The 26,057-nt window shown below is 39.0% G+C and overlaps 1 protein-coding gene across 1 annotated transcript in view; it reads right to left on the bottom strand.

The window, feature by feature from the left end:
- TACR1 (tachykinin receptor 1) overlaps positions 1-26,057 on the bottom strand; it is a 157,561-nt gene that overhangs the window by 50,410 nt on the left and 81,094 nt on the right. Inside the window, exon 2 of the mRNA XM_037130920.2 lies at positions 20,019-20,213. Coding sequence (XP_036986815.1) covers positions 20,019-20,213 — 195 coding nt within the window. The remainder of the gene's footprint in view (positions 1-20,018; positions 20,214-26,057) is intronic.

Here is a 26,057-nt window from a genome sequence, read left to right as displayed (position 1 = left end):
AGAAATGCAGGGCAGAATGCAGAGAACAAAATACTAGGAGCTTCAGTCCACCCAAAGACAATGAATTAATATATTCCATTTTCAAAAAAGAAAGAAAATTCTATGCATAGATTGTTTTTAGTGTTTAGTTTTTGCATAGTTGTCACCATACTGTAGTTTTGTTTCCTAATATAACACACAACTTTTTCTATGTTATTACACATTTACCCTAAACACTTTAGCAGCTGAATAATATTCTAATGAATAAGCAAAGCAGTGCATCTCAAAATCTAATGCACCGTGACATCTCCGCTTTTAAACTACTCAGTTCCAGGGACCTTTCTCTCTCCTCTGCTTCCTTGGTCACACTGGGACCATGTTACACTTTGGAGGTGCATTTCAATCATGCCCTCCATAAATGTCATGTCCATCTTCCTGGCTCGCTTGACCAAGTACCTCCACTGTTACATTTTTGTGTCTCAGCGAGAGCTCAACTCAGTTGAGCCGGCCACTTACTTCCAAACCCCCAGCCTCTCCAGGTTTTACTTAGCTCTTTGTCTATGGATATAATCATACCTATGCAGCTACCTCCAATTCTCTTATTCTCCCACCCTGTAAGATATTTATTTGACAGCATCTCAGCCCAAGATGAGCTCAACTGCCCACATCCTTGTCTGCTGCTGCCCCCGGTGCAGAGCACTGGGAGACAGTCACAGAGCCAGGCTGACTTGACTTTTGATTACTGGGTCATTCTATGCTTCCCGGACTCCAGACCCATGGTTCTCCTACCCCATTTGCCATTGATTCATAGTCCTCTTGGCTGAGTCTTCCTATTCTACTGGCCTTTTTAGGGCTTTGTCTAGTCTCCTCTGATAACTCCCTCCCAGATGACTTGTCTGTCACCAATGTTATAGATCCATCTATCAGCTCATAAGTCACATTTTTATATCTCTTCCTCAGACCTCCCTCATTGGCTGGACTTCTATATCCACTGGGATGCATATCACAGGTGTCTCATGGTTGATCTCTGCTGCAGGCTTTTACTCCCCATTCTTGTCGGGGTAAAGTCCAAAATCCTCAACAGGTCTATGGAGCTTCATGATCTCTAGCCTGGTATTTCTTCACTTATTCCTGTCTCATCCACCACCACCACCACACACACACACAATACCACACACACATACCACAACACACATACACCATACTACATTCATATACCACAGACATACCCCCACATCATACATATATACACACACATTCCACACCACACCATACTACATACACCACACACAAACAACTTCCTACACCACACACACAACCCCCCATACCACACACATACGCCCCCCACCAAATACACACAACCCACTAACCACACTGAATTTCTTCAGAGAGACAGGATAATGCAGCAGCTAATGAGTGAGCACCAAGGTCAGACTTCCTTGATTCCAATTCTGATTATGCCACTGACTAGCTAAAGGATCTTGGACAACTTACCTACCTTATTGAGCTATTGTGAGGACGAAATGAGATGAGGCATATAAAGTTCTTGGCAGAGTGCCTGAAGCATCATAAGTGCTTAATGAATGTCAGTGATTATTGTCTTAAGCATAACATGTGATCTCTTTTTCAGAGCATCCTGTTGCCTTGACCTGGAATTCTTTCTTCCACTGAATGCTGCACCTGACTTTGCTTCCCCCTACCCACATGCTACTTGACTCAGACTTAACCTCCAGGACTTTGCTGATTACTTACTTGGTCTGTTGAACATTTCTTGACCCCCGGTTAAGCACACCCCTTCCTGGCACTCTCCTGTCACTGTGGTGCACCCCTCGCTGTACTTTCATGCCCCTTTACCTCTAGTAGACTCTATGAGTATTGAGGGCATGTGTTTTTGCCATTCTTGTATCTCCAGCATAGTTCCTGTTATAGGTAAGTGTTCATAAATATTTGCTAAGTGAATGAATAAAATTATAAATCACACAAAGTCACCATAGCTCTCTCCTTTAAAGAAGAATAAGTTAAAAAAGAAAGTTCATGGGAACTATGAAGTAATTTTGTGATTCAGAGAAATGAAATCCCCAATTCACTAAAAATCTTTGGTTATATGTGTTCTCTGAAAGAGATTACTATAAGGGGAAAAAAAAGAATAATGCTGAAATAGCTAACTTATGTTCTTAGAAATAATAAGATGCTGTCCTTAAGAAAAGAAAAAGAAAACTACTATTAACTGAGTTCCAACATATAAATTTGGCCAACCATGATGAAAATCATGGCTGCTGAATTAAAAAAAAAAAACCCAATATGCGACATACTGAAAAGGGCAGAAAATTGATTACAGTAGTTCTTCCTTATCCCCAGTTTCAGTTCCCAAGGTTTCAGTTATCTTCAGTCAACTGTAGTCTGAAAATATTAAATGGAAAATTCCAGAAATAAACCATGCATAGGTTTTAAATTGCACACTGCTATGAGCAGCATGATGAAATTCTGTACCATCCCAGCCTGGACACGAATCACCCCTTTTTGCAATGTGCACACAGTGTGTACACTACCCTCCTGTTAGTCAAGGTAGTAGTAGTGTTTCAGTGAACAGTTATGGTATCATAGTGCTTATGGTCAAGTACTCCTTATTTTACTTAATAATGGCCCCAAAGCACAGGAGTAGTGATGCTGGAAATTTGCTTTACCAAAGAGAAACCATAACATGTATGTATGTATGTATGTATGTATGTATAGAAAAAATCACAGTATTTATAGGGTCAGGCACTCTCTGTGGTTTCAGGCATCCACCAGGGGTCCTGGAACATCCCCCAGGAACAGGGAGGATGACTGTAGTCAGGCAGAGGACAACTGGATTATTTGCTGAGAATAACTTAGAAGAAAGAAAAAAGTTGAAGATAAGTATAAGAAACGTTACAGGACCAGAAGTGAGATTGTCAGAGATATTAGCTACTAATAAGATTTTCTGATCACATCTCAATCCCAGGTGAGACTTGTTGATCTAAACCATTTTGTGCAGATAGGAACAAAGCCGAGTTTAAAAGATGCCTATGAGAGATGTCTTGATTTAAACTATATGTATGCATTTATTCTAAGATGATGGAGGCTGGTGATGGAAGTAAGTATCAATTACTTGTAGCTATCAGATTAAAGGGCCTGGGGCACAACTGCAGAAAGGAATAGGAGCAAACAGAGCCTGGAAATGATCAGAAGAGGGAAATGGAGGAAGTTAAAGAAGCCCTGGAGATAAACCTGGGATACCCAACCTGTCCTTAAACAGTTGTGATCAGGTCTCTGTTAATCACAAGTAACAGAAACCCAACTCTAAAAAGCAAAAAAGTTATTATTGTTATTTTCTACATAAAGGAGAGAGCACAAGTTGGGTCTTTGGGCCCCGGCCAGTGTGGCTTAGTTGGTCGGTGTGTTGTACCGTAAACAGAAAGGTGGTTCCTTGTTGGGGAGCTTGTGAGAGGCAGCCCACCGATGTTTCTCACATCCATGTTTCTTTCTCTCTCTCTCTCTCTCCCTTCCTTCCCCTCTGTCTAAAATTAATAAGCATGTCCTTGGGCGAGAATAAAAAAACACTTGTGACTTCCGTACAGCTGGATCCAGAAACTCAAAAAATGGTAGAGCTTTGTCTTTTTGTCTTTCCGCTTTGTTCTCTTTGTGTTTGCTTCATTCTCAAAGAAAAAAAAAAGATTTTTTTTTTTTTTGGAAAGAGATCAGAATGATAAAGATTAAGCAGTAAACAAAAGCTGTTGTATCTTTTTTTTACAAGTTTTTGCAACAGTGGTGCTGCAAGATCTATCATATTTGTTATAACAACTAAATAAAACAACTTAAGAATTTGTGAATTCTTGGCTGTCAGCATTGATTAGATGGTAACTATGTACCAGACACTGGGCTAAGGGTTTTATAAGCACCATTTCACCAAATCCTTACAGCTCAACTCATGATGAAGGTGCTATCAGTATCCCCAATTTTCAGATGAGGAAAGTAAGGCTCAGAAGAGAAGAAAAGTTCCTTTTGCAAAGTCACATTGCTGGTGAATGGTGGCCCTGTATGGATTACTTTGAGAGTGACCTGTGCTGGGCAAATCACCATAATTCTGGAACTGCTCCTGAGAAATAAATACCAGCCTGTCTTCAGCAACTGAAAATAAAGCCAGGTATGTATTTTCTGCCATACAGTTTGTTTGACCAATGGCATGTTAGCATATGTGTGGCAAGCAGAGACTTTAAAAGCACTAGTGCATCGAGGCTTGTCCTCTCACTGCTTTTGGAAGCCAGCCACCCTGTGAAGAAACCTGAGCACTCTCACCGGGTGACAAGAAACACACAGTTCCGTCATCCCCGACACCCTGGTTAGTAATCCCCCAAGTGCCAGATCTGTGAGTAAAGGATCCTAGGTTATCCAGCAGCCAGATATTAATTGCAGGCAGAAGACATGAGAGAGACCACAGAGTTGACATAAACCAGACCAGCCAACCAACTTATAAAATCATGACCTAAATGAATAGTAGTTACTTTAAACCACTAAGTTTTGGAGTGGAATGTTACTCAGCAGGAGCTAATTGATACACCCTCCACTTGGGAAAGCAAGTGTAAAGAAGCTGCCCTAGTGCAGGAGGCTTCAGGGTGATGCTGGAAATGGATGAGGCCGGACCTTGAAACTGCTTCCAACTTTGGAATGTGCAGTAGGCACCAGGGTAAGAAATTGGGAGCTCAAGGACCAGTGCCAGCTTCCCATGGGCCTGAAAAACTGGGGGCCCATGATCCCTAGTGACTAGAGATGGGGATAGGGCTCAGAGTGACTCTGGGATGCCCCCCACCCCCTACAGGGGGGTGAAAGCTGGGAAGAGGAAAACCATGGCTAACCCATACTTCTTTCTCTTTTTATCTACCATTGAAAGAGCTGAGGAGGGCTCCCTACAACTCCAAATCTATCTTAGGCAGACATGATTTCAAAGGCAGACATGATTACAGAAATAAAAATGCACCAGCAGCAGTGAGGAGCAGCTTATTTCTTGATCTCCCAATTTCATCAGAAATGCTTGAGATTTCACCCAGAAATCAGAAAAAAATGAAAGAAATTACAAAGATTAATAAAGCAGTAAGGAACATGGAGAGCAGACTTGAGGAAAACATTTTCAATAGCATTAACTTTGAAAAGGGGAGCAGAACACCGTGCCAGCAATTAAAAAATCTTTGAAAAAAATTTCCCTGAACTAGAGATCTGAATTTAGATGAGATCTCAGCAGTGACAGAAAAACACAAAACAAACCTCTGAATATCCATATATTCTGTTGTGCTTTTTTGTATAAATCAAAACAGCCTGGTACTGGCAAAAGAACAGACACATAGACCAATGGAACAGAATAGAGAGCCCAGAAATAAACCCAAGTCTCTATGGCTAATTAATATTTGACAAAGGGGGCAGCAGCATAAAATGGAGTAAAAGTAGTCTCTTTAATAAATGGTGTTGGGAGATCTGAACAGCTACATTAAAAAAAAATGAAACTAGATCACCAACATACATCATACAGAAAAATAAGTTCAAGGTGGATAAAAGACTTAAATACAAGTCATGATACTATAAAAGTCCCAGAGGAGAACATAGGCAGGAAAATCTCAGATATTCCATGCAGCAATATTTTTGCTGTTATGTCCCCTAGAGCAAGGGACATAAAGGAAAGAATAAATAAATGGGATCTCATCAAAATAAAAAGCTTCTGCATGGCTAAAGAAAACAACATTAAAATGAAAAGAGAACCAACTATATGGGAAAACATATTTGCCAACTATACCTCAGACAAGGGTTTGATCTTCAAAATAGATAAAGAACTTACACGACTCCACTCTAGGAAGACAAACAACCCAATTAAAAAATGGGCAAAGGACTTGAACGGACTTCTCCAAAGAGAACATACAGAGGGCCCAGAGACATATGAAAAGTTTCTCAGCATCACTAGTCATCAGAGAGAAGCAAATTAAAACCACAATGAGATACCACTTCACACCAGTCAGCATGGCCATATAGACAAATCAACAAACAACAAGTGCTGGAGACGATGTGGAGAAAAGGGAACACTAGTGCACTATTGGTGAAAATGCAGACAGGTGCAGCCACTGTGGAAAACAGTATGAAATTTTCTCAGAAAACTAGAAATGGAACTGCCTTTTGATCCAGCAATTCCACTGCTGGGATTATACCGAGATTCCTGAAGCACCAGTTCAAAAGAACCTATGCACCCCAATGTTCATAGCAGTACAATTTACAGTAGCCAAGTGTTGGAAGCAACCTAAGTGCCCATCAGTGAATGAGTGCATGAAAAAACTACGGTACATTTACACAATGGAATACTATGTAGCAGAAAGAAAGAAGAAGCTCCTACCCTTCACAACAGCATGGATGGAACTGGAGAACATTATGCTAAGTGAAATGAGGCAGGTGGTGAAAGACAAACACTATATGATCTCACATTTAAGTGGAACCCAATCAACAAAACAAAGAAGCAAGCAAAATATAACCAGAGGGGAGGTGGGAGGGGATAATGGAGGAAAAGGGGGAAGGGCTTTCAGGAACAATTATAAAGGACACACGGACAAAACCAACAGGGGGGTGGGATCAGAAGATGGCTGGGGTGTGGGAGTTGTGGGGGGGAAAAGCAGACAACTGTACTTGAACAGCAATAAAAAACAATAAAAAAATAAAGAAAAATGCAGGTAGACAGAAATCACAAGTTATCTAAAATGAAAAATCCAGATGGCAGTAGATTTCTTCACAAAAACCAATACCAGAAGACCACAGAACAATATATAAATAATTTACAGAGAAAATGATTCTTGTGTAATAACTATACAATTAGCCAAGCTATTTTTTAGGTGCGAATATATTCATTTTTACTCCATTTTTTCCAGTGAATTTATTCCCCGAAGATAATATTTTTATTCTAGACATGAATGCCTTAAAAATGTCATGCTGCTAAATTTTAAAATGTAGTGCAGGTAATAATTTATATTCAGTTTGAAGAATATCAAATTGAAGATAAGCAAAAATAAAAAATTCAAATGATTTTTAATTCTACTTCTGAAAATAAAAAGTGTATATACTTTACAAAACACACAAATAGTATAAACTATACTTATTACTTTAAAATATTATTATTTTTATTTTAAAATATTTGAACTATACATTTACTTTTAAAGCCTATTTTATTTACCAATCAGAATATCATGAACATATTTTCATAGTAATGAACATGTTTGTATGTTATTTCTAAAACTATGATTGCACAGTCTTTCTTTGTGTGGCTAATTCACCAGTGATTTAATTAGTCCTGTATGATTGGGCATTTGTTTTCAATTCTGCAGCCTTATACCAATGCTGACATCACATCTTGTGTATACAGGCTTGCCCTTATGACTTCCTAAGAGTATAATTGCTGACCCAAATCGAGTGAGTGTATGATTAAAAAACTTGACAGATATTATCAAACTGTCTTCCTGAGAACAGTGCCCACCTTCTTCATAGCTGTGTTAATAGTGTATTTATTAAGTTTAACCTGGGCTAGTCAAATAAAGAGAAAATCATATCCATCTTTGGAATACTGCTCTTTGTATTTTTATGAACTGTTAGCTTTTTGATCCTTCCCTTATTCTTACTTGTTAGAGCTTCTCTGTGTTAATTGTATTAATGATTTCTCTCATTCACTGCATTTCCCCCCTCAATTTGTCATTTGAAGAAATTCCTCATGGAGTTTCCTGATACACAGAATTTAACAAATATATCAATATCGATGTCTGTATTCAAAGCCAGCAATGTCTTTTACTTTGGTTTTGCTTTGGGTGTTATGCTAAAAAGCCTATATTTCACCTCAATTTATTTGGAATTTATACTGATTAAAATTGTGAGAAGGGAATACAGCTTCATGATTATCCCAGAGTTCCCTAGAATATGTTTCATGGACATTATTTCTGTGGGTTATTAACAGGGGTTAATTAAAAGAAGGTTTCTATGATAAATAAGTTCAGGAAACACAGGTTTAAGAAAAACCATTGGGTTTCTTTACACAAAACTTACCACAGTGGGACACATTCATTGCTGTGTAATTTGAAGTGGTTGAATACTAGGAGCGGTCCAAATATACAGTAATATTGTGTCAGCTAAATAAATTATTTTTTTCTATACAAAGTAATACTATGCAGCTATAAAGAAACAAACGAGAATGCTGGCTCTATACTGATAGGGAAGAATCTCCAAGACACATCGTTAATAGAAAAGGCAAGAATAGGGTGTATTGTATATATTGTTTTAAGCAGGGAGACAATAAGATTATATATTTAATTATTTTTAGATAAGCTTGAAGCAGCAACAGTGGTCAGAGAAAGAAAACTTTTCCTAATTACCCTTTCATACCTCCTCGTTTGTATACCATGTGAATATATTACCTATAAAAGCAAGTAAAAACTTCTTTTAATAGAAAGCATTTCAGAGGTTTCAGTATATTAGTATGTACTGTGACTCTTGAAATTAGGGTAGTTGTTGGTTATGCCATTACCTATAAAGTTATTTAGTACAGAATCCTACAGAATTTTGGGTCATCAGGTTTTCAGAAACTTTATGGAATAATCTTTATAGATTATAGATTTGATGTTATTTTGTAGTATATACTAAGTACAAAATATTACAGGTGTGTGTGTTTGTGTGATTTGTATTCTGTTTTTTTATTGATCAATTCTACTTCCAGTACTAAGTATTTCAATATCTGAAAAAGTAAGTCACTTCTTACCATTCTTTTTCATTATTTTGCTTAGTACTGAACAATGAAGAATTAATGAAAATTATTCTTCTTGTTCAACCTTCTCAAGCAATTTTTATCCACTTGTTCTTTCAAATTATTTTCTTTATCACCAACCAAGCATATTTGTTGGACCAATTTAAGAAAAAATGATAGCTTCATGGCATTATGTAAAGATAGAAGGGAGACCACTTTAAGTCCTCAGATATCTTCCAGGTTTTGAGTTATATGAAATACATTTCTTAAATATTCTCTTCTAACATTCAGTAAAGTCTAAATAGCATAATGCTTTTTCATTTTCTTCACATAACCACTATTTCTTACTTACTCTGTTTTTATTTTGTTCCTGTTGTAAAGGACATCCATTACTCATTTGATTTTCTCAAGGATTACTGCTAATATAAGCTATTTTTTCTTTAATACATGAAACATTTAACAAATTTACTTTTGGCATTTACTGAGATGAATATATGATGTTTCCCTTCGACCAATTAATTTAATAACATATAATAACATTTCCTGATAACTTTTCATCTTACTTGCCAGGAAAAGTCATGATCAAAAACAAAGCCTGGCTATTTTAACACATAGCACAATTTACAATAGCCAAGAGTTGGAAGCAACTTAGGTGCCCATCAGTAAATGAATGGATCAAAAAACTATGATACATTTACACAATGGAATTCTATGCAGCAGAAAGAAAGAAGGAGCTCCTACCCTTTGCAACAGCATGGATGGAACTGGAAAGCATTATGCTGAGTGAAATAAGCCAGACAATGAAAGACAAATACCGTATTATCTCACCTTTAACAGGAAGCTAAACAACAAAACAAGCAAGCAAAACATAACAAAAGACACTGAAATAGAGAACAGGCTGACAGTGACCAGAGGGGAGAGGGGAGGGGTTTTCAGGGGAAAAGGGGAAGGATTCACAGGAACTAGTATAAAGGATACATGGACAAAAACTAAGGAGGGTGGAAATGGGAGGGAGGTGGGGAGCACTGTGGAAGGGTGGGCTGGGATGGGAGTAAAAGACAGAAAACTGTACTCGAACAACAACAAAATAAAATAAAATAATAAATACAATTGTGAATATTTTTGGTGCATCTTTTAATTAGGATGTTTGTATCCATATTTGTAAATGATATTGGCCTGAAAGTTTGTTTTTGGAGCTCTCTTTGTCAGCTTTTTACATTTAGGTCATTCCTAATGTGATAATAAATTACTGAAGTTTTCCATATGCTGCTGAACTATTTTTTAAAGTATATTTGATTAATTATGCTATTATAGTTGTCCCGTTCTTTTTCTCTCTCTGCCTGCACCCCACCCCCTCCATCATTCCTTCCTCTTAGTTAATGTCCATGGGTCATACATATAAGTTTTTTGGCTTCTCCATTTCTTATACTATTCTTAAACTTCCCCTGTCTATTTTGTACCTACCAATTATGTTTTTTATTCCCTGTACCTTTTTCCCCATTCTCCCCTCTCCTCCTCCCCACTAACAACCCTCCATGTGGTCTCTAATTCTGTGATTTTGTTCCTGTTCTAGTTGTTTTGTTTTTGTTTTTGTTCAGTTGTTAACAGTTGTGAATTTGTTGTCATTTTAGGGCTCATAGTTTTGATCGTATTCTTCTTCTTAGATAAGTCCCTTTAACATTTCAGATAATAAGTGCTTGGTGATGATGAACTCCTTTAACTTGACTTTATCTGGGAAGCACTTTATCTGCCCTTCTATTCTAAATGAAAACTTTGCTGGTTAGAGTAATCTTGGATATAGGTCCTTGCTTTTTACAACTTTGAATACTTCTTTCCAGACCTTCAAAAGAAATGTAAGGTTTCTTTTGAGAAATCAGCTGATAGTCTTATGGGAATTCCTTTGTAGATAACTCCTTTTCTTTTGTTGCTTTTAAGATTCTCTCCTTATCTTTCATCTTGGGTGATGTAATTATGATGTGCTTTAGTGTGTTCCTCCTTGAGTCCAACTTCTTTTGTACTCTCTGAGCTTCCTGGACTTCCTGGAAATCTGTTTCCTTTGCTAAATTAGGGAAGTTCTCCTTCATATTTGTTTAAATAACTTTTCCATTTCTTGCTCTTCTTCTCTTTCTGATACCCCTATGATTTGGATGTTGGCACATTTAAAATTGTCCCTGAGGTTTCTAAGCCTCTCCTCATTTTTTAAAAAAAATTTGTTTCTTCATTCTGTTCTGGTTGAATCTTTATTTCTTCCTTCTGTTCCAAATCATTGATTTGAGTCCCAGTTTCCTTCCTTTCACTGTTAGTTCCCTGTATATTTTTCTTTATTTCACTTTGTATAGCCTTCACTTCTTCCTTTATTTTGAATCCATACTCAATCATTTCTGTGAGCATCCTGATTACCAGTGTTTTGAACTCTGCATCTGATAGGTTGGCTATCTCCTCATTGCTTAGTTCTTTTGTTATGGAAATCTGATCTATTCTTTCATTTGGGACATATTTCTTTGCCTCAGTGAACCTATTCCATTTTAAGGGGAAGATCCTTAGGTATTCACCAGGGTGGGGCAACCCATTTTGCTGCATTGTGGTGCAGTATGTGGGGTAGGGGTTAGAGAGGGAACAATGGTGTTTGCTCAGCTCTTGCCCCTCTTTCAGTCACTTTCTCCACTACCCACAAGTGAATTGGGCACTTCTGGTGCTGATTCCCTGGTGTGTGGGTTTGTGTGTTCTAGGACCCAGTGGGTCCCTCCAGTGGACTCTCCTGTGGGATGGGAGACTCCTCTACTGCCACGACCCCCACAGGTGTTTACAGCCAGAGGTTTTGAGGCTTTATTTCCCTGCATTGGAACCCTAGGTTATGAGATCTGTCTTGCTCCCCAGGTGTTCCTCTAGGTTTATCCACACGAGAATAGGAGTCTGCCTGGTCTGCCAGCTACCACCTTGCCATGCATCCTCTCCACCCCGGCTGCCTGTCTCCACCCCTCCGACCAGTCTGGATGAATATCTCCTCTTTAACTCTGTGGTTGTCAGACTTCCATACAGTTCAATTTTCTGGCAGTTCTGGTTGTTTTTTGTTTTTAAATCAGTTGTCGTTCTTCTCTTGGTTGTGTGAGGAAACAAAGCATATGTACCCATGCCTCCATCTTGGCCAGAAGTACAGTGCTGAACTCTTGAAGAGCTTGTAGTGCATCTGAAAGAATTTTCTGCACAGATTTTTAATCCCAGTGCTTTTTATAAATGAAATCCTTGAATAGTATTTTCATGTTTTCTCCCTGAAACTTCATCAATGTGATGATTTACAGTTTTGTGGAAAACCATCCATTTTATCTTACTGTCAGTTATGCTCTTGGTCCAGTTGTACTTTCTCTTTCTTTAGGTCTAAGGGCAGTTGCTTCCAGAAGTTAATCCTGGAGGCCCAAAGAAATCCCTAACTGGGTGGTCCCATCTTTCTCAAGCTTATACTTTCACCTCCTAATTAGGGGTTTCTAGCAACTGTTGCCCTTGACAGCCCTTGTGGCTGCCTCCTCTTTCAGTCTTTGTGCACAATATCTACCAGAAATAGAGTGAAATTTCTGGCATTTGTATGGTAGCCTTCCAAGTTTCTGTATAATATAAGCTCTCCTTTCTTTTTTCTTTCTCTTCCTCCTCCTTCACATCCTCTGCACCCCCCCACCTCCCCCTCACCTCCTCCTCCTCCTTCTTTTTAAACTTTGTTGTTTTCTATTTTCTTTCTAGGAGTTAGGGTTAAGGCCTTGTTTTATACTACCATCTTTCTCTGAAGTGTCAACAGCACTTTTCATTCTTGGTTTAACTGTTTTTCATCAACAGTGATGACAATACTAGGGGCTCTGGGCTATATTTATAAATGCAGTGGGTGCCAGGGGAGGAGATTAATTGCAACAGCTAGCAAATCAATCCCAGGAACACAAATATGCTGACACCCCCTTGGCCAAGGCCTGGAGCAGCCTGGCAAAGAATCCATACTTCTTTTCTTTTTTCATTTGTGAAATAATCAAGAATGTGGAAGATTTGAGAAGTAATGCTACAGGTACATTTTCTAATATTCCTTTTTCCCCCTCTTACCCTGTCAGTTAGTTGATATTCAATTTTTGTTATTATAATGAAAGTAAAAACACATTTAAACAAAAAATTTCAGCTAATTTCTGACGATGGGTCATAACATACAAAAGACAAAATGCAGTAGTAGTGACAATGGTGTGTTTTTGTAGTATTCTGTTATAACTGGTGCTTATTAAGCACTATATTAGAGTCAGTACATCCACATTCATGTACATGTCCACAAAGTTTCCAGGGAATTAGAGTTGTGAATGATCCTGTTTTCTGACATAGCCTCCTTTCCCTGTGTATTGGTAATATTTGCAATTTAAAACAAACACATCCTACTTCAGGCTAAAACACCATAATGTTAGCTACGAAAGTTTAATTAACAGAAAGTGACATATGACCAATATTAATAAATGATTCAGGGAGCCTGAAATTCCCCAGGCTATTTAAGTCTTATTCTTTTAGATGTCTTTCTCATTTTCCATCCTTATTACAAACCATTTCTTGGCCTTAGTGGTGGGCCCTCTGATAAAGAAATGGCTTGTTCATCTTCCTTGTTCTTGGGGGTGTTGCCCATGAACCTTCTGGAACCATTGTAACCTGATACAGCATTATCAAGAGTGGGCTTGAGTATGAATAACTTTGAAAGCTACTGCACAGTTTTCCTAGTTTTTATTTTTCAATTACAGTTTATATTCAAAATTATTCTATGATAGTTTCGGATGTACAGTATTGTGATTAGAAAATCATGTAGCTTACAGAGTGGTCCCCCTGATGTTTCAAGTACCCACCTGGCCCCACACATAGTAATTGTGATATTATTGATTATATTCCCTATGCTGTAATTACATCTCTGTGACTACTCTGTAACTATCAACTTGTACTGCTTAATTCCTCCACTTTTTTCACCCAGACCCCCAGCACCTCTCCCCTCTGACAACTGTCAGTCTGTTCTCTGTACCTATGAATCTATTTCTATTTTGTTCATTGTTTTCTTTAGATTTATTATACAAGTAAAATCATATGGTATTTGTCTTTCTCTGACTTATTTCACTTAGCATACTGCACTGTAAGTCTATCCATACTGTCACAAAAGGTAAGATTTCATTCTTTTTTATGGCTGAGTAGTATTCCCTTGAGTATATGTACCACAGCTTTTTTTATCCACTCATCTATTGATAGGTACTTGGGTTGCTTGGGAATACAGACTGGTATAACCACTATGGAAAACAGTGAGGAGATGGAATTTGTGGAAATTTGATGGAAACAGTGCAAATGGAATTTCCTCATGTCTCAGCAATTTCACTTCTGGGAATGTATTTGAAGAAACTGAAAACACTAATTTGAAAGAACATATGTATCCCTATGTTCATTGCAGCATCATTTACAATAGCCAAGATAAGGGAACACTCTTTCCAGTTTTAACACAACAGGGAGGTTGATACATTTTGCAAGGCCAAATGTTTTTTTCTTCATAATTTCATTTTTCTTTACTGTGCTTTTTTCTCCACAAGAAAAAGTCATTTGCTGTATTTTTCATACTATAAGACGTACTATTTCCCCCCTCTTGAAATTTGGGAGGAATAATGGTTGTTAATGCTGCTGTTGAGTTCTGTTTACATTTACATTGGTGAAATATTATGTTATTTATGTTATTAAATATTTTACCACATTTTTTGCTTCAAAAAATTTCCCACTATTTTCTTCCTCTAAAACATAGGTGTGTCTTATGGTCTGAAAAATACAGTAATCATCCATGAAATCTTCCTTCCTCACCAGTCAATCAACTCCACTTTTATAGGACTTCCTGGGTAGTGCCACAATTTTGCAAGAGCAGCTACAGTTGCTAATTATTGCAGGAATCAATTGCAAAATATGATAATAGGGCATTAATAATGACTTTCATGTCATTTTCATGACTTTCCTGACTGTTACAATGTTAGCATAACATTGTGGACTGTAAGTGTAACCAAGGGATGGCAGAGGACATTGAATCAGTCCCCTCAGATATCTATGGCTGTAGCTAGAAGGAGCCCAGTTGGAAGTCTGGTATTTTATCTTACTAGTCACCTAAAAGAAACCACTGGAATAATCAATTTTCAAAGAAGAGGATTAGTTAATGAAATTATTATCTGTACTCACATACACATATGTGTATATATATTTAATCAAGTTGTAGAAACATGTTTAATGACATAGAAAATTGTTTATGATATGGTAAATGAAATAAGTGGATTATAATATGTACATACAAGTGTTTCTTATATATGAAAAAATGTTCAAACTCACTCCTAATAAGAGAAATGCACATTTTAATGATAACAGGCCCAAATCTAAAAAACTTGACAATATACTCTGTTGGTGAGGCTGTAGAGAAATATTGACCCTCATACATTGCTGGTGGGAATGAGAATTAGTACAATCCCATATGAAAGAAAAATATTAAAATTAAAATGGTGTATGTTTGACTCAGGAATTCCATTGTAGGGGCATTTTATGCTACAATGATTCATGGCAGCACTCTGTGGTAGCAAAAGGTTGGGGACAAACCAAAGTCCACCCAAAATAACTGTTTTTTTATGTTTATAACATGAAGTACTGTGTAGCTGAAATAAAGAATAAAGAAGCTCTTTACAAACTGATATGGAAAGATCTCTAAGATGTATTAAGTTAAAAAAAAAACACCCAAAACAGGGCCCAGCAATGTCTTGTGTTTCAAAGATGGAAACAATCTATATTAGCGTTGCTCTGTGCGCATATGAAACACTTTAAAAGAAACTAAGCACAATATTTCCCTGGAGATGGAATAAAAATCTGGAAGGGTATTCGTCAAAATGCTAGGACCTTTTATAAAAATGGAAACATGGAAATATGCTTAAACAAATGATATGAATTTTCACTATATTCTATAATCCATTGCTTTAAATGCAAAACAGTGTTTTCAAATAATTTTACAAGAATATGTAAGCATTTTGTAGCTCAGAGGTGCATGCTTATGAATGGAGTAGGAAGGGAGAGGGCTGTGGAGACTGTGTGGACCTCATCCTCTGGTTAACGTCTGTCGTGTCCCTCCAGGGAAAAGTGTTTGTCCTATGTACTACTTAGAACAGGTGGAAAAATTCCCAGTGGGCTGAAGCACAGGAGTCAGCGAGGCAAAATGCAGAGGTCAAGTAAGGGTGAGAATGGGTGGGGCCCATACACGCTTCATCTTATTCATAGGTAAGTACTTGTGAGTAATGTCATTCCAGGCCAAGCCTCATGGAAGAGAATTTCTTATGGAGAAATATTTGGGGTTATCCCAGTGAAGCAGTTTCTAGGGAGCTTGTAAAAGCAAAATTCTTTAAATAGAATTTATTTTTTAAGGTTAAATAATATGAAACATACATTCCAGAAAAAAATGCATAAATCAAATCACTTGGTATAATAAGTAATGTTTAGGCATTACTACCACTGAGGCATTACTCTCTAGTTGAGTCAGTTGAGAGTGATTACTACCAATGTTTAGGCATGCTACTACCACTGAGCTTAAGAAATACAGTGCCATCCCCTCAAAAGCACTTCTTAGCGTCCCTTTCTGGTCACAGCTGTTTCTCTCTCACCAGAGACAATCATGGTCCTCACGTTCATGGTGACGACTTTGCATTTGCAGTTTTACTGCCTACTTACACACTCTTAAAGGCATGCTTTCATTTTGCCTGTTTTGACACTGTGTTTATAAGAGCCATCCACATTGCACAGAGCTGCATTTTGTTCATTCTATTAACTATATCATGTTCCACTACATGCTCATAGAACAGTTTTTTTATATCTACCCTACCGATGATGGACATTTGGAATATTTCCAGTATGGGGCATCAAGAACAATACTGATAATATGAACAGTAAGATAGGTATATTTGGGTGTATATATGCATTAGTTTTTCTAGGGTAATTACCCCTGAGTGAACCTGGGAGGTGATAGGGTAAAAATAGCTTCTATTTTTTCTACATAGTACAAAATGTTGTTCAGTGTGGTTTTATCAATGTACACTTCTAGCAGTCTGCAAAGGTTTTCATTTTTCCTTATCTTCACCAAAAGTTCTAAATGCTCTTAGTTTAGTCAAGCTTCTCAATATTTGCTTGTCTAATAGGTGAGCAGTAAGATCTCATGGTTTTAGTTCGCATTTCACTGGTGATGAATGAAGTTGTGTGCCTCCTCATATATTAATTGGTTGTTTGGATATTTCCTTTTGTGAAGTGCATATTCAAAACTTTTGCCTGTTCTTTTATTGGGTTGCCTTTCTTTAACAGTGCTTAATTTGATTCACGTATTAATAAGAGTCTAAATGATGAATAGTCAGGGTTGGAGGTTTGCCATGCAGCCAGAGAGGGAAAATGAAACAATTTAAGATTTTTCAGATAATACTTATTTATGTAATTAGCTGGCAGAAATGATTCATCAGACAAATAGGGCCTAAACATCTGCCTACCACCCAGTCTAATGCCAGTTATCCGCCCATGCACCCAGGTCACTGTATGATGCTAACAACTGTAGTCAACATTCACCGCATTCTTACCAGGTGCATGGTGCAGGGTTAAGCATGTGTCTTATTTATTTCTCTGGACACCTCTAGTAGGCTCACAGGCTTAAATAACCATTATGACTCAACTAGAGAGTGATATAGTTGGAAGTTAACTATAGAGCCCATGTTCTTATACTCATTATACTGCCTCAAAACAAAGTTTCTTTCTGGTTTCAAATTCATGATTAACGTGTACTGTGGAATTGTCAATCCTTTTTAACAGAAGAGACTATAATTAAGTACTTAGTTTAGAGCTGGTAAAATTTAAATTGCTTAAAAATATATCATAATGATTATGAAGGGTATTGACATAGAGAAAATATGTTTACCTGTAGCATCCTATGCACTTGACTTACGTCTGCATCACAGCCCAAATGTGATGGCAAAGATGGATTCTTTTTTTTTTTTAAGATTTTATTTATTTATTTATCTTTAGAGGGGAAGGAGAGAGGGAGAGAAATATCAATGTATGGTTGCCTTTCGTGCATCCCCTGCTGGGAACTGGCCCGCAGGGAACCAGCCTGCAACCCAGGCATGTGCCCTGACTGGGAATTAAAGATGGATTCTTTCAACCTACTACTGCATCCATAAACATTTTATATGTGAATGAAGCACTTGAATAGGTAAATCAAATGCTCCTATCCAGAATCATTTTTTTAGGATGGAAATTGTGAAATAAACAATGATGGGAAACCTAACCATGCATGCAGCAGCAGCGACCCTAAATTCTCAAAGCAAGGAGGAAGACAGCCCAACAGGCTGAGTTGAGTCTTGCAGAGCTTTCTAGTCACTAATAAGCACAAAACAGTAAAATGGTCAAAAGTAGAATACTAATTTTTTGGACAAGAGCCCCAGAGATCTGTAGGAAAATTAAAATTTATTTCCAAGTGAAACTTTGAATTTGTTGGAAGATAAAAGGATTGCATGTATTTAAAACCAAGGTTGTAGAAATGTGATCAGACTTTGAAAAGATCGTGACAACTAAGAACTGAACTATACTCTATGATGTCAATGGCATTTCTGAAACAGTTCATATAACGAGCTTTCATTCAGAGGGTATTTACCCCTTTTTTGAGGGGACCTTATTGATCGAAGGTGTTTAGGAGTTCTGTATGGCTTGTGAAGCTATTATTTTACTTGCTGTGGCCCTGCTAAGGTGTGTCGTTTTATTTGAAAGAATAATTTTCAATGTTTCCTTCTAGGCTGAGCATTAATTCCCCTGCTGCTTGATCAATTAAATCCCACTGTTTGCTTCTATAAGCATTGGCTTATAGGCATTGAGCTTTAGGCATTGGCTCTGGCAAACCTCATCCGCGCTCCTTGAAGAGAAGTAGCAGGGTGACTGTGTGCAGCAGGCTTTCGGAACCTTTATTGTTGCGGGCCGACAGGGATAGTGACTCATTTTACCATTTGATAAGTTTAAAGGCCTACAGTGATTATATGGCAACCTGATGAATTTGGTTCAACAACAGTATCTTACCTTTCCTATAGCATTTTCTTGTGTGCTTTTCACAATTGCTTATGGGAAGTAGGACTTTATCGTCTGCTAGTTTAACGAGGAGAGACTGCGATTGTTGCCCAGGCATATAGCTAGTAACTGGCAATCTTGTTAACACTGAGATATTCTGATTCTAACACCAGTATTGTTTTTACAATTCATACAGTAAACCCAAGATTAGAGAATTATAAAGGAATTTCAAAAAGACTCACATTACCCCAGTGCTCTGAGTCTAGAAAACTCATGGTAGTATAAATGTCATGTCGATGCTCACTTGAACAGAACAAAATAAAGAACAGGCCATTTCAATGTTGCCTCTTGAAGAAAATCATCAGGATGACTTTGGAAAAGCCCTGACTGTCATCAATTAGGCCTCTGGAAGGTAAGCAGACCTGCCCTGTAGGAACCCTGTAATTTGTAAGATCTGAACACGCTGGCCTCGCCTTCCCATGTATTTTACATGTGTATATCTTATTTCTCCCACTGGAAAATCCTGGAAGTAGGCATTTTGATTTGGTTTTTCTCAGAGGCAGATCCCGAGATTAAAAAGTCAAGTGCAAATGACTTATTTAGGAGGAGAAGGAAACCACAGTTGTGAGGTGGGATGGTGGTGGTTCAGGAAAGGGAGGTGGTCAACAAAGGGTACATCACTGAGTCGGCTGCCACAGGACAACTGGACTTTAATCCCAAGAGTAAACCATGGACACAGTGCAAAGCACACACCTCAGAGACGTCCTCCCTGTGGGGCGAGTGAGCTGGGGTGTTCATACACTAACTCTCATCAGTCTTCATTGAGAGCTGCGGGGAATAGGGGATAATTCCTCCACCCTCCAGCACACCGTGCAAGAGGGAAGAGTGGCGTTCTGTAGCTTAGGAAGAAGTTCCCAGGCAAAGACACGCAGGTGCTGCACGGCAAAGTCACTGGTAAAAGGCAGGACAAATATGGAGAGCACCCAAAGGGTCACTAGAACAGGATCCAGGTCTCATTTGTTCATTTTTGTAAGCTTTCTTTCAAATCCCAAAATAGTATTTGAGACAGTCCCCGATAGCTATGGGCACATTGAATCCTAACTGATAGAGAATGTGGAAAGAAAGAAGAAACAAGCAAGGGCAAAGAAGGCACCAGGGAGTCATCTCTACTCACACTTTCTCGTACATCTTGTTGGGATGATCTGGCCACTCAATCATGCACACCACTCTGTTGGGCATGGTCTCCGTGGTGGAGTAGTAGCCCTGGGGGAAGGCCAGCAGGAGAGCCAGGACCCAGATGACACAGATGACCAGCTTGGTAGCTGTGGCTGACAGCCGGGGCCGGAGCGGGTGGATGATGGCCATGTACCTGGAACGAGAAGGAAGGACAAAGTTCTGATTTAGTCACCAAAATCAACGTTAGATTATGTGTTCTTCTTTCCAAGAAAAACTTTCCCTAACTTTCTAAGAAAAACTTCCTCCAAACCCTTGACAACTGGTAACTTCTACAACAATTTTCTGGTACATTTTTTCATATTCTAACCCTAAGCTTTATTATTCTTATTCCATAAAATAATAAAATCCATTTTTAAAAACCATATAAATTCTTCAGGTGCCTCTAGCCAACTCTTCTTCCGCCTTTGCTGGAACCCCTGGGTAGGTGGCTGCAAATGAAAATTAGCGAGTTGGCCCTTTAAATGGCTCTTTGAGTATTTAGCCATCAGTCTCTGGCAGAGAGCAACACTGTCACTTTTTGCCACTTGTTATCTGTGTACTTTTTGGGCTCTGGTGCTCTTGTCTGGGGATCCCAGCTTAGTGTTTAGACCCCATTCTTCTCAGGTGGATCCAACAGGCCACTTAATTATCCCTTCAGTGCTGGCACTGGTGGGGGCCCGCCCAGCCCTCTTGAATCTCCACTGCACTACCTTCTGACCCAGCAATTCCACTGCTGGAATTATACCCTGAGAATCCTGAAGCACAAGTTCAAAAGAACCTATGCACCCCAATGTTCATAGCAGCACAATTTATGGTAGCCAAGTGTTGGAAGCAACATAAATTCCCATCAGTATACAAGGAGATTGAAACACTATAGTACATTTACATGATGGAACACTGCCCAGCAGAAAGAAAGAAGGTGCTCCTACTCTTTGTGACAGCATGGATGGAACTGGAGAACATTATGCTAGGTGAAATAATACAGGCGGTAAAAGACAAATACCATGTGATCTCATCTGTTAGTGGAATCTAGTCAACAAAATAAACAAGCAAGCAAAATATAACCAGAGACATTGAAATAGGGAACAGACTGACAGTGGACAGAGGGGAGGTGGGAAGAGATAGCAGGGGGACAAAGGGGAAGGATCGTCAGGCAGCATGTATGGGGGACGCATGGACAGGGCTAAGGGCAGGGTAGCATGGAGGGTAGGAGGTGAGGATGGCTGGGGTGGGAGGTGGGGTGGGGGGAAAATGGAGACAACTGTACTTGCACAAAATTAAAAAAAGGAAAGAAAGAAAAAAATAAGCCAGATTTTCTATTTCAGAACCCATTAAGTAATATTCCAGAAGAGAAGTTTTCATCATAGAAATGTTGATGCTAGGAACAAGATGTCCAAGTATAGGTCAGTGGCTTACACTGAAATTAGAAAAGACATGTAAATTTATCCCAAAACTATCTTTATCCTTTTTGGATTAAGGAATAATGGTGATAGAAACAGCAGTTTTTAAAATCCTGGTGTGGCAATTTAAAAGGCTAGCAGCCTATATTAGCCCATAGAATTTGAAGAAAAGCGAAGGTGTATATGTGAGAAAACAGTGGCCTCAAGTCAGCAAAATACAACAGTTCCTGAAGAAATCCTCATCAACGCCTGGACCCTCTCGAAGTCAGTGCGCAGTAACCACGCAGGCTCCCTGAGGACAGAGTCTGATACAGACACACTCGAGCCTATGAGTGGTCAGGGTGCAACGTTGGGAAACCGTTCTTTTGACATTGTTTCTGTCTATATGACTGACTTAATACGTAGCTTGTAGATAAACAACATGCTTGTATACGAATCTTATAAACTAACTCCCAAAGATACAGACTTTGACCTTCAGGCATCCCAGCTCTGGGAGATTTGCTGTTGGAGCCAGGATGATGTGAGGCTGGGATAATGTGAAGCCAGGATGACTAAGCCAGGGTGATGCACACTGGGCCATCACTTGCCTTATCTGAATGGGCTGTGCTCATCTGCATGGGGGGAATTTTTCAACCCTCTCTCTTGATCTTTGTTCTGTTCCCCTCTCACTCCTTGTAAAAACCTCTGCCTCCACTGAGATGCGGAGATGGGTTTTGAAAAAAGATTCCCCCATCTTCTCAGGAGACGGACTTTGAGATGAGAGTCATCTTCCAGGTTGCTGGCACCTGAAATAAAACCAATTTCCTTCACATCGGCACCTGCTTCTCGAAAGAACTTGGCTTTGGAGGCAGCAGGCAGCTGGACTGCGTTTGGTTACAAAGGCAGATGAAACCTTGAGAGAAGGGGCAGTGGGAAGCAAAGTGAACAACCACTTAGGGTCTGGAGCCCTTCCTCCGTCTCCTCACACAAAGGATCTGACATTTAATGGTGTTCTCTGAATGAATGTGTCCACACATTTGAATTTGTGTGCAGCCTGTGGGGTAGAGGAACTTTTAGGAATAATAAATACTGTAATTAGCATTTCATTTCAGTTATAATCAAATCAATTCTGACGTCTCCATTTTTTTACACGCTTAACATTTCCCTCCATTTTAAAAGGCATATTCCTTTGTGTATTTTTCTTGCAAAGTTTATGGATCCATCCCTTAAAATATGCATCCATTTTTTCAGAGTTGGAATTATGTATTATATTGCCTTTGGGGTTTAAATACTATCTGACAAGTTCTTAGAATCACACATTTGGTTCTCTGACAAGCAGGTATTCCTGGCTTCCATGGGCCAGAATGGTCAGTGGAGACTTAAGCAGCCCAGCTGTCAGCTGCCTCTACTTAATTCCGCCCAATTCTGTCTCATCCCTCTTTAGACTTCTAGGATCTCTAGGCTAGAACTGGGGCCACGATCACAAGGAGATCTTATTCAGTATGCACCGCACAGATTCACAACGGGCGTCTGCAGCATGCAGAACACAGCATTTCCTTCTGAGCTCTGAGCTTCTAATTTTCTAGGGAGAAAAGTCATGAATAAGCAGACTCAACATGACAGTAGGATATTTGACCTCCAGGGGTAATCTGATAACCTAGAGCCTTAGCAAGGCTGCAGAGGTAATCAAGCCTTGGAATGGTAGGTGGACTATTAGAGGGAATAAAGAAGAATACATAGCTGGGTTTGGGGTGAGCTCACCTGAGTATCTGGCTTGGGGGGCAGGAAGTGTTCAGAGCCTCCCTCTTTGTGTTATGATTAGATCTGACTTTCTGTCTGGAAAGTTTGATAGCTCAGTTTTTAAGAAAACTTCCCTGAACTTCCTTTTAGCATCCTAAACTTTAGAATACCTTTCCTATATTTCCTTGCTAGGGACCTTGCCTTTCCTTCTCTGGCCTCTGAGAGAATTCCACTGAAGATGTCTAGTGCATGGAGTCTGGATATCAGAATGCCTCAGGTCTGCTTTTACATATAGCACATGTGATGATTACCTTCAGGAAGGAAATCCCAGGATCCTTTCTTTCTGCCTCTTTTGGAAAGTGGGTAGGTGGTCTTGAAGTCAAGAGAGACTGAAATTAGGAAGACATTTGGAAAATGTATTGTAGTGGGGGTGAGTAGTAATTTACCAGTCTCTGGGCAAGTTTGCCTGGTTGACTTGGTGGCCATAGAGGCTATGACTCAATTGCTGTCTACAGAGCATCAGAGGGACAAAAAAACCTCTCACAATGCTGTGAATCAAGAATTGTCTGTCTTCTTTAGGTTACTCCAAGGAGCCACAGCTACTTCCAAGGGAGGTCCAGTATAGACTTCATGACTTCCTATCCCTGGGGTGGTCACCTGAAAAGAACCCTGAAAAGTCTTGATTTTCCTTCTGGATCTGCCTCTTTCTTGCTCTGTGACAGCAATAGAGCACTGATGTCCTCTTTAGTCATGGGTTGTGGTAGGTGGGGGAACCTCAAAACTAGAGCCATCCAAGGGGGACTTGTGCAACCACTATCTCAAGTTCTTTCCAGTTCAGCAAAAGGCTGGACCTAGGTGGTCATGGTCAGAATCTCTGAGTATTTGCATTTAAATTGTAGGCTTGCTTGTTGGATTATTTCCCAGAGGCGAGATAATTCCCCTCTAAAGTTGGACACATGCAGAGATGCCTTTCCTTTCCCGCACAGTGCAGGCTCCTTCTCTCAGAACGGCTGTGCATTCTTGGGCCTCTCAGGGAATTAAAGAGAATGCACAAGGGAGAATGTGGTCATTACATTGCCCTTTTTAATATTGTCTCAAATGCATATCTTAATTTGCTTTTAACTCAGGATAAATGCTCAGTCTTAAATAAACGTACCCTAACACCCATCCCCATGCCCAGGCTGGCAATAGGCTGTTCAGAATCTAATGTGACTGGGGCTTAAAAGCGATTGCATCAGTATATTGGTACTGTAGCTCCAAATGGGCGGCAGAAATCTGTATTTTATCTCTACTGCAAAAACTGCAATCTGGAAGCCCATTTCAGCTAACACTCTGCCATTCCTGGAGTGTAGAAGCCATTTCAGTGACAGATGAAAGCATTACTCATAAAGCCAGAGAGAATAAAAAGATTGGCTTTTAAAAATGTATATATTTTTATTTGTTCAAAATACAGCCATTCATAAATCTCCCTCCTTTATTTTTCCTTTTCTCTCTTGCAATCCTCACTGCTGGGGCTTGTGTGACATGATTCCTTCTTATTTACCCCAAAGCTAGTACTGTTTGGATACTTCCTCCACAGATGGAAGCCTTCTTTACTTTCTTACTGCCCATTCTTAGCTTGGATTTTGTTAACATACATTTATATATTTGTTTGTCACCACCCTGAACAATTCTTGCTTATTAGATTATAAGTTATCACTGAGCAAGTGCTGAAAAGCCTTAGAAAAATACATTCAATAAATATTTATTGACCGCCTTATGCTCACGGGACTGGAAGGCAGTCAGTGAAACGTCTTTCTAGTTTACGCATTAATTATCAGGCTGACAGACAGGGGTCCGGAGGCTACGTGAGATGTGGATTATGGTCTCCACTTTAGGTCGTTCCAGTCCCACAAAGGGACAGCGGCACGGATTTGAATTGTATGTGGCCTCCCAGCTGAAAAACCTGAGGTGCTGCTTTCCTCTTGCGGGATTATGCTTTATGAAAAGAGCTCACCATATAGTTTCTTCGATCAGGCAAAATATAAGGCTGTAGTTTTTTTCTTTCATTCATATTAACTTTATTATTATGTATTAATTTATTATTTATTTATTTTTATTTTTAAATGTATTTTATTGATTATGCTATTACAATTGTTCCATTTTTTTCTCCCCGTTATTCTCCTCCACCCTGCACCCCACTCCCACCAGCATTCTCCCACCTTAGTTCATGTTCATGGGTCGTATATATAAGTTCTTTGGCTTCTCCATTTCTTACATTACTCTTAACCTCCCCCTGTCTATTTTGTACCTACCATTTATGCTTCTTATTCCCTGTACTTTTCCCCATTCTCCCCTCTGATAACCCTCCACACCATCTCCATTTTTGTCATTCTGTTCCTGTTCTAGTTGTCTGCTTAGTTTTTTTTAGGTTTAGTTGTTGATAGTTGTGAGTTTATTGCCATTTTACTGTTCATAGTTTGATCATCTTCTTTTTCTTAGATACATCCCTTTAATATTTCATGTAATAAGGGCTTAGTGATGGTGAACTCCTTTAACTTGACATTATCTGAGAAGCACTTTATCTGCCCTTCCATTCTAAATGATAACTTTGCTGGATAGAGTAATCTTGGATATAGGTCCTTGCTTTTTATGACTTCAAATACTTCTTTCCAGACCCTTCTTGCCTGCAAGGTTTCTTTTGAGAAATCAGCTGATAGTCTTATGGGAATTCCTTTGTAGGTGACTGTCTCCTTTTCTCTTGCTGCTTTTAAGATTTTCTCCTAATCTTTCATCTTGAGTAATGTAATTATGATGTGCCTTGGTGTGTTCCTCCTTGTGTCCAACTTCTTTGGGTCTCTCTGAGCTTCCTGGACTTCCTGGAAGTCTATTTCTTTTGC

Source organism: Artibeus jamaicensis, unplaced genomic scaffold, assembly GCF_021234435.1.
Source record: "Artibeus jamaicensis isolate MK-2021 breed Jamaican fruit bat unplaced genomic scaffold, CSHL_Jam_final contig_384, whole genome shotgun sequence".
Taxonomy (NCBI): Eukaryota; Metazoa; Chordata; class Mammalia; order Chiroptera; family Phyllostomidae; genus Artibeus; species Artibeus jamaicensis.
This window is presented reverse-complemented; position numbering and strand designations above follow the sequence as displayed.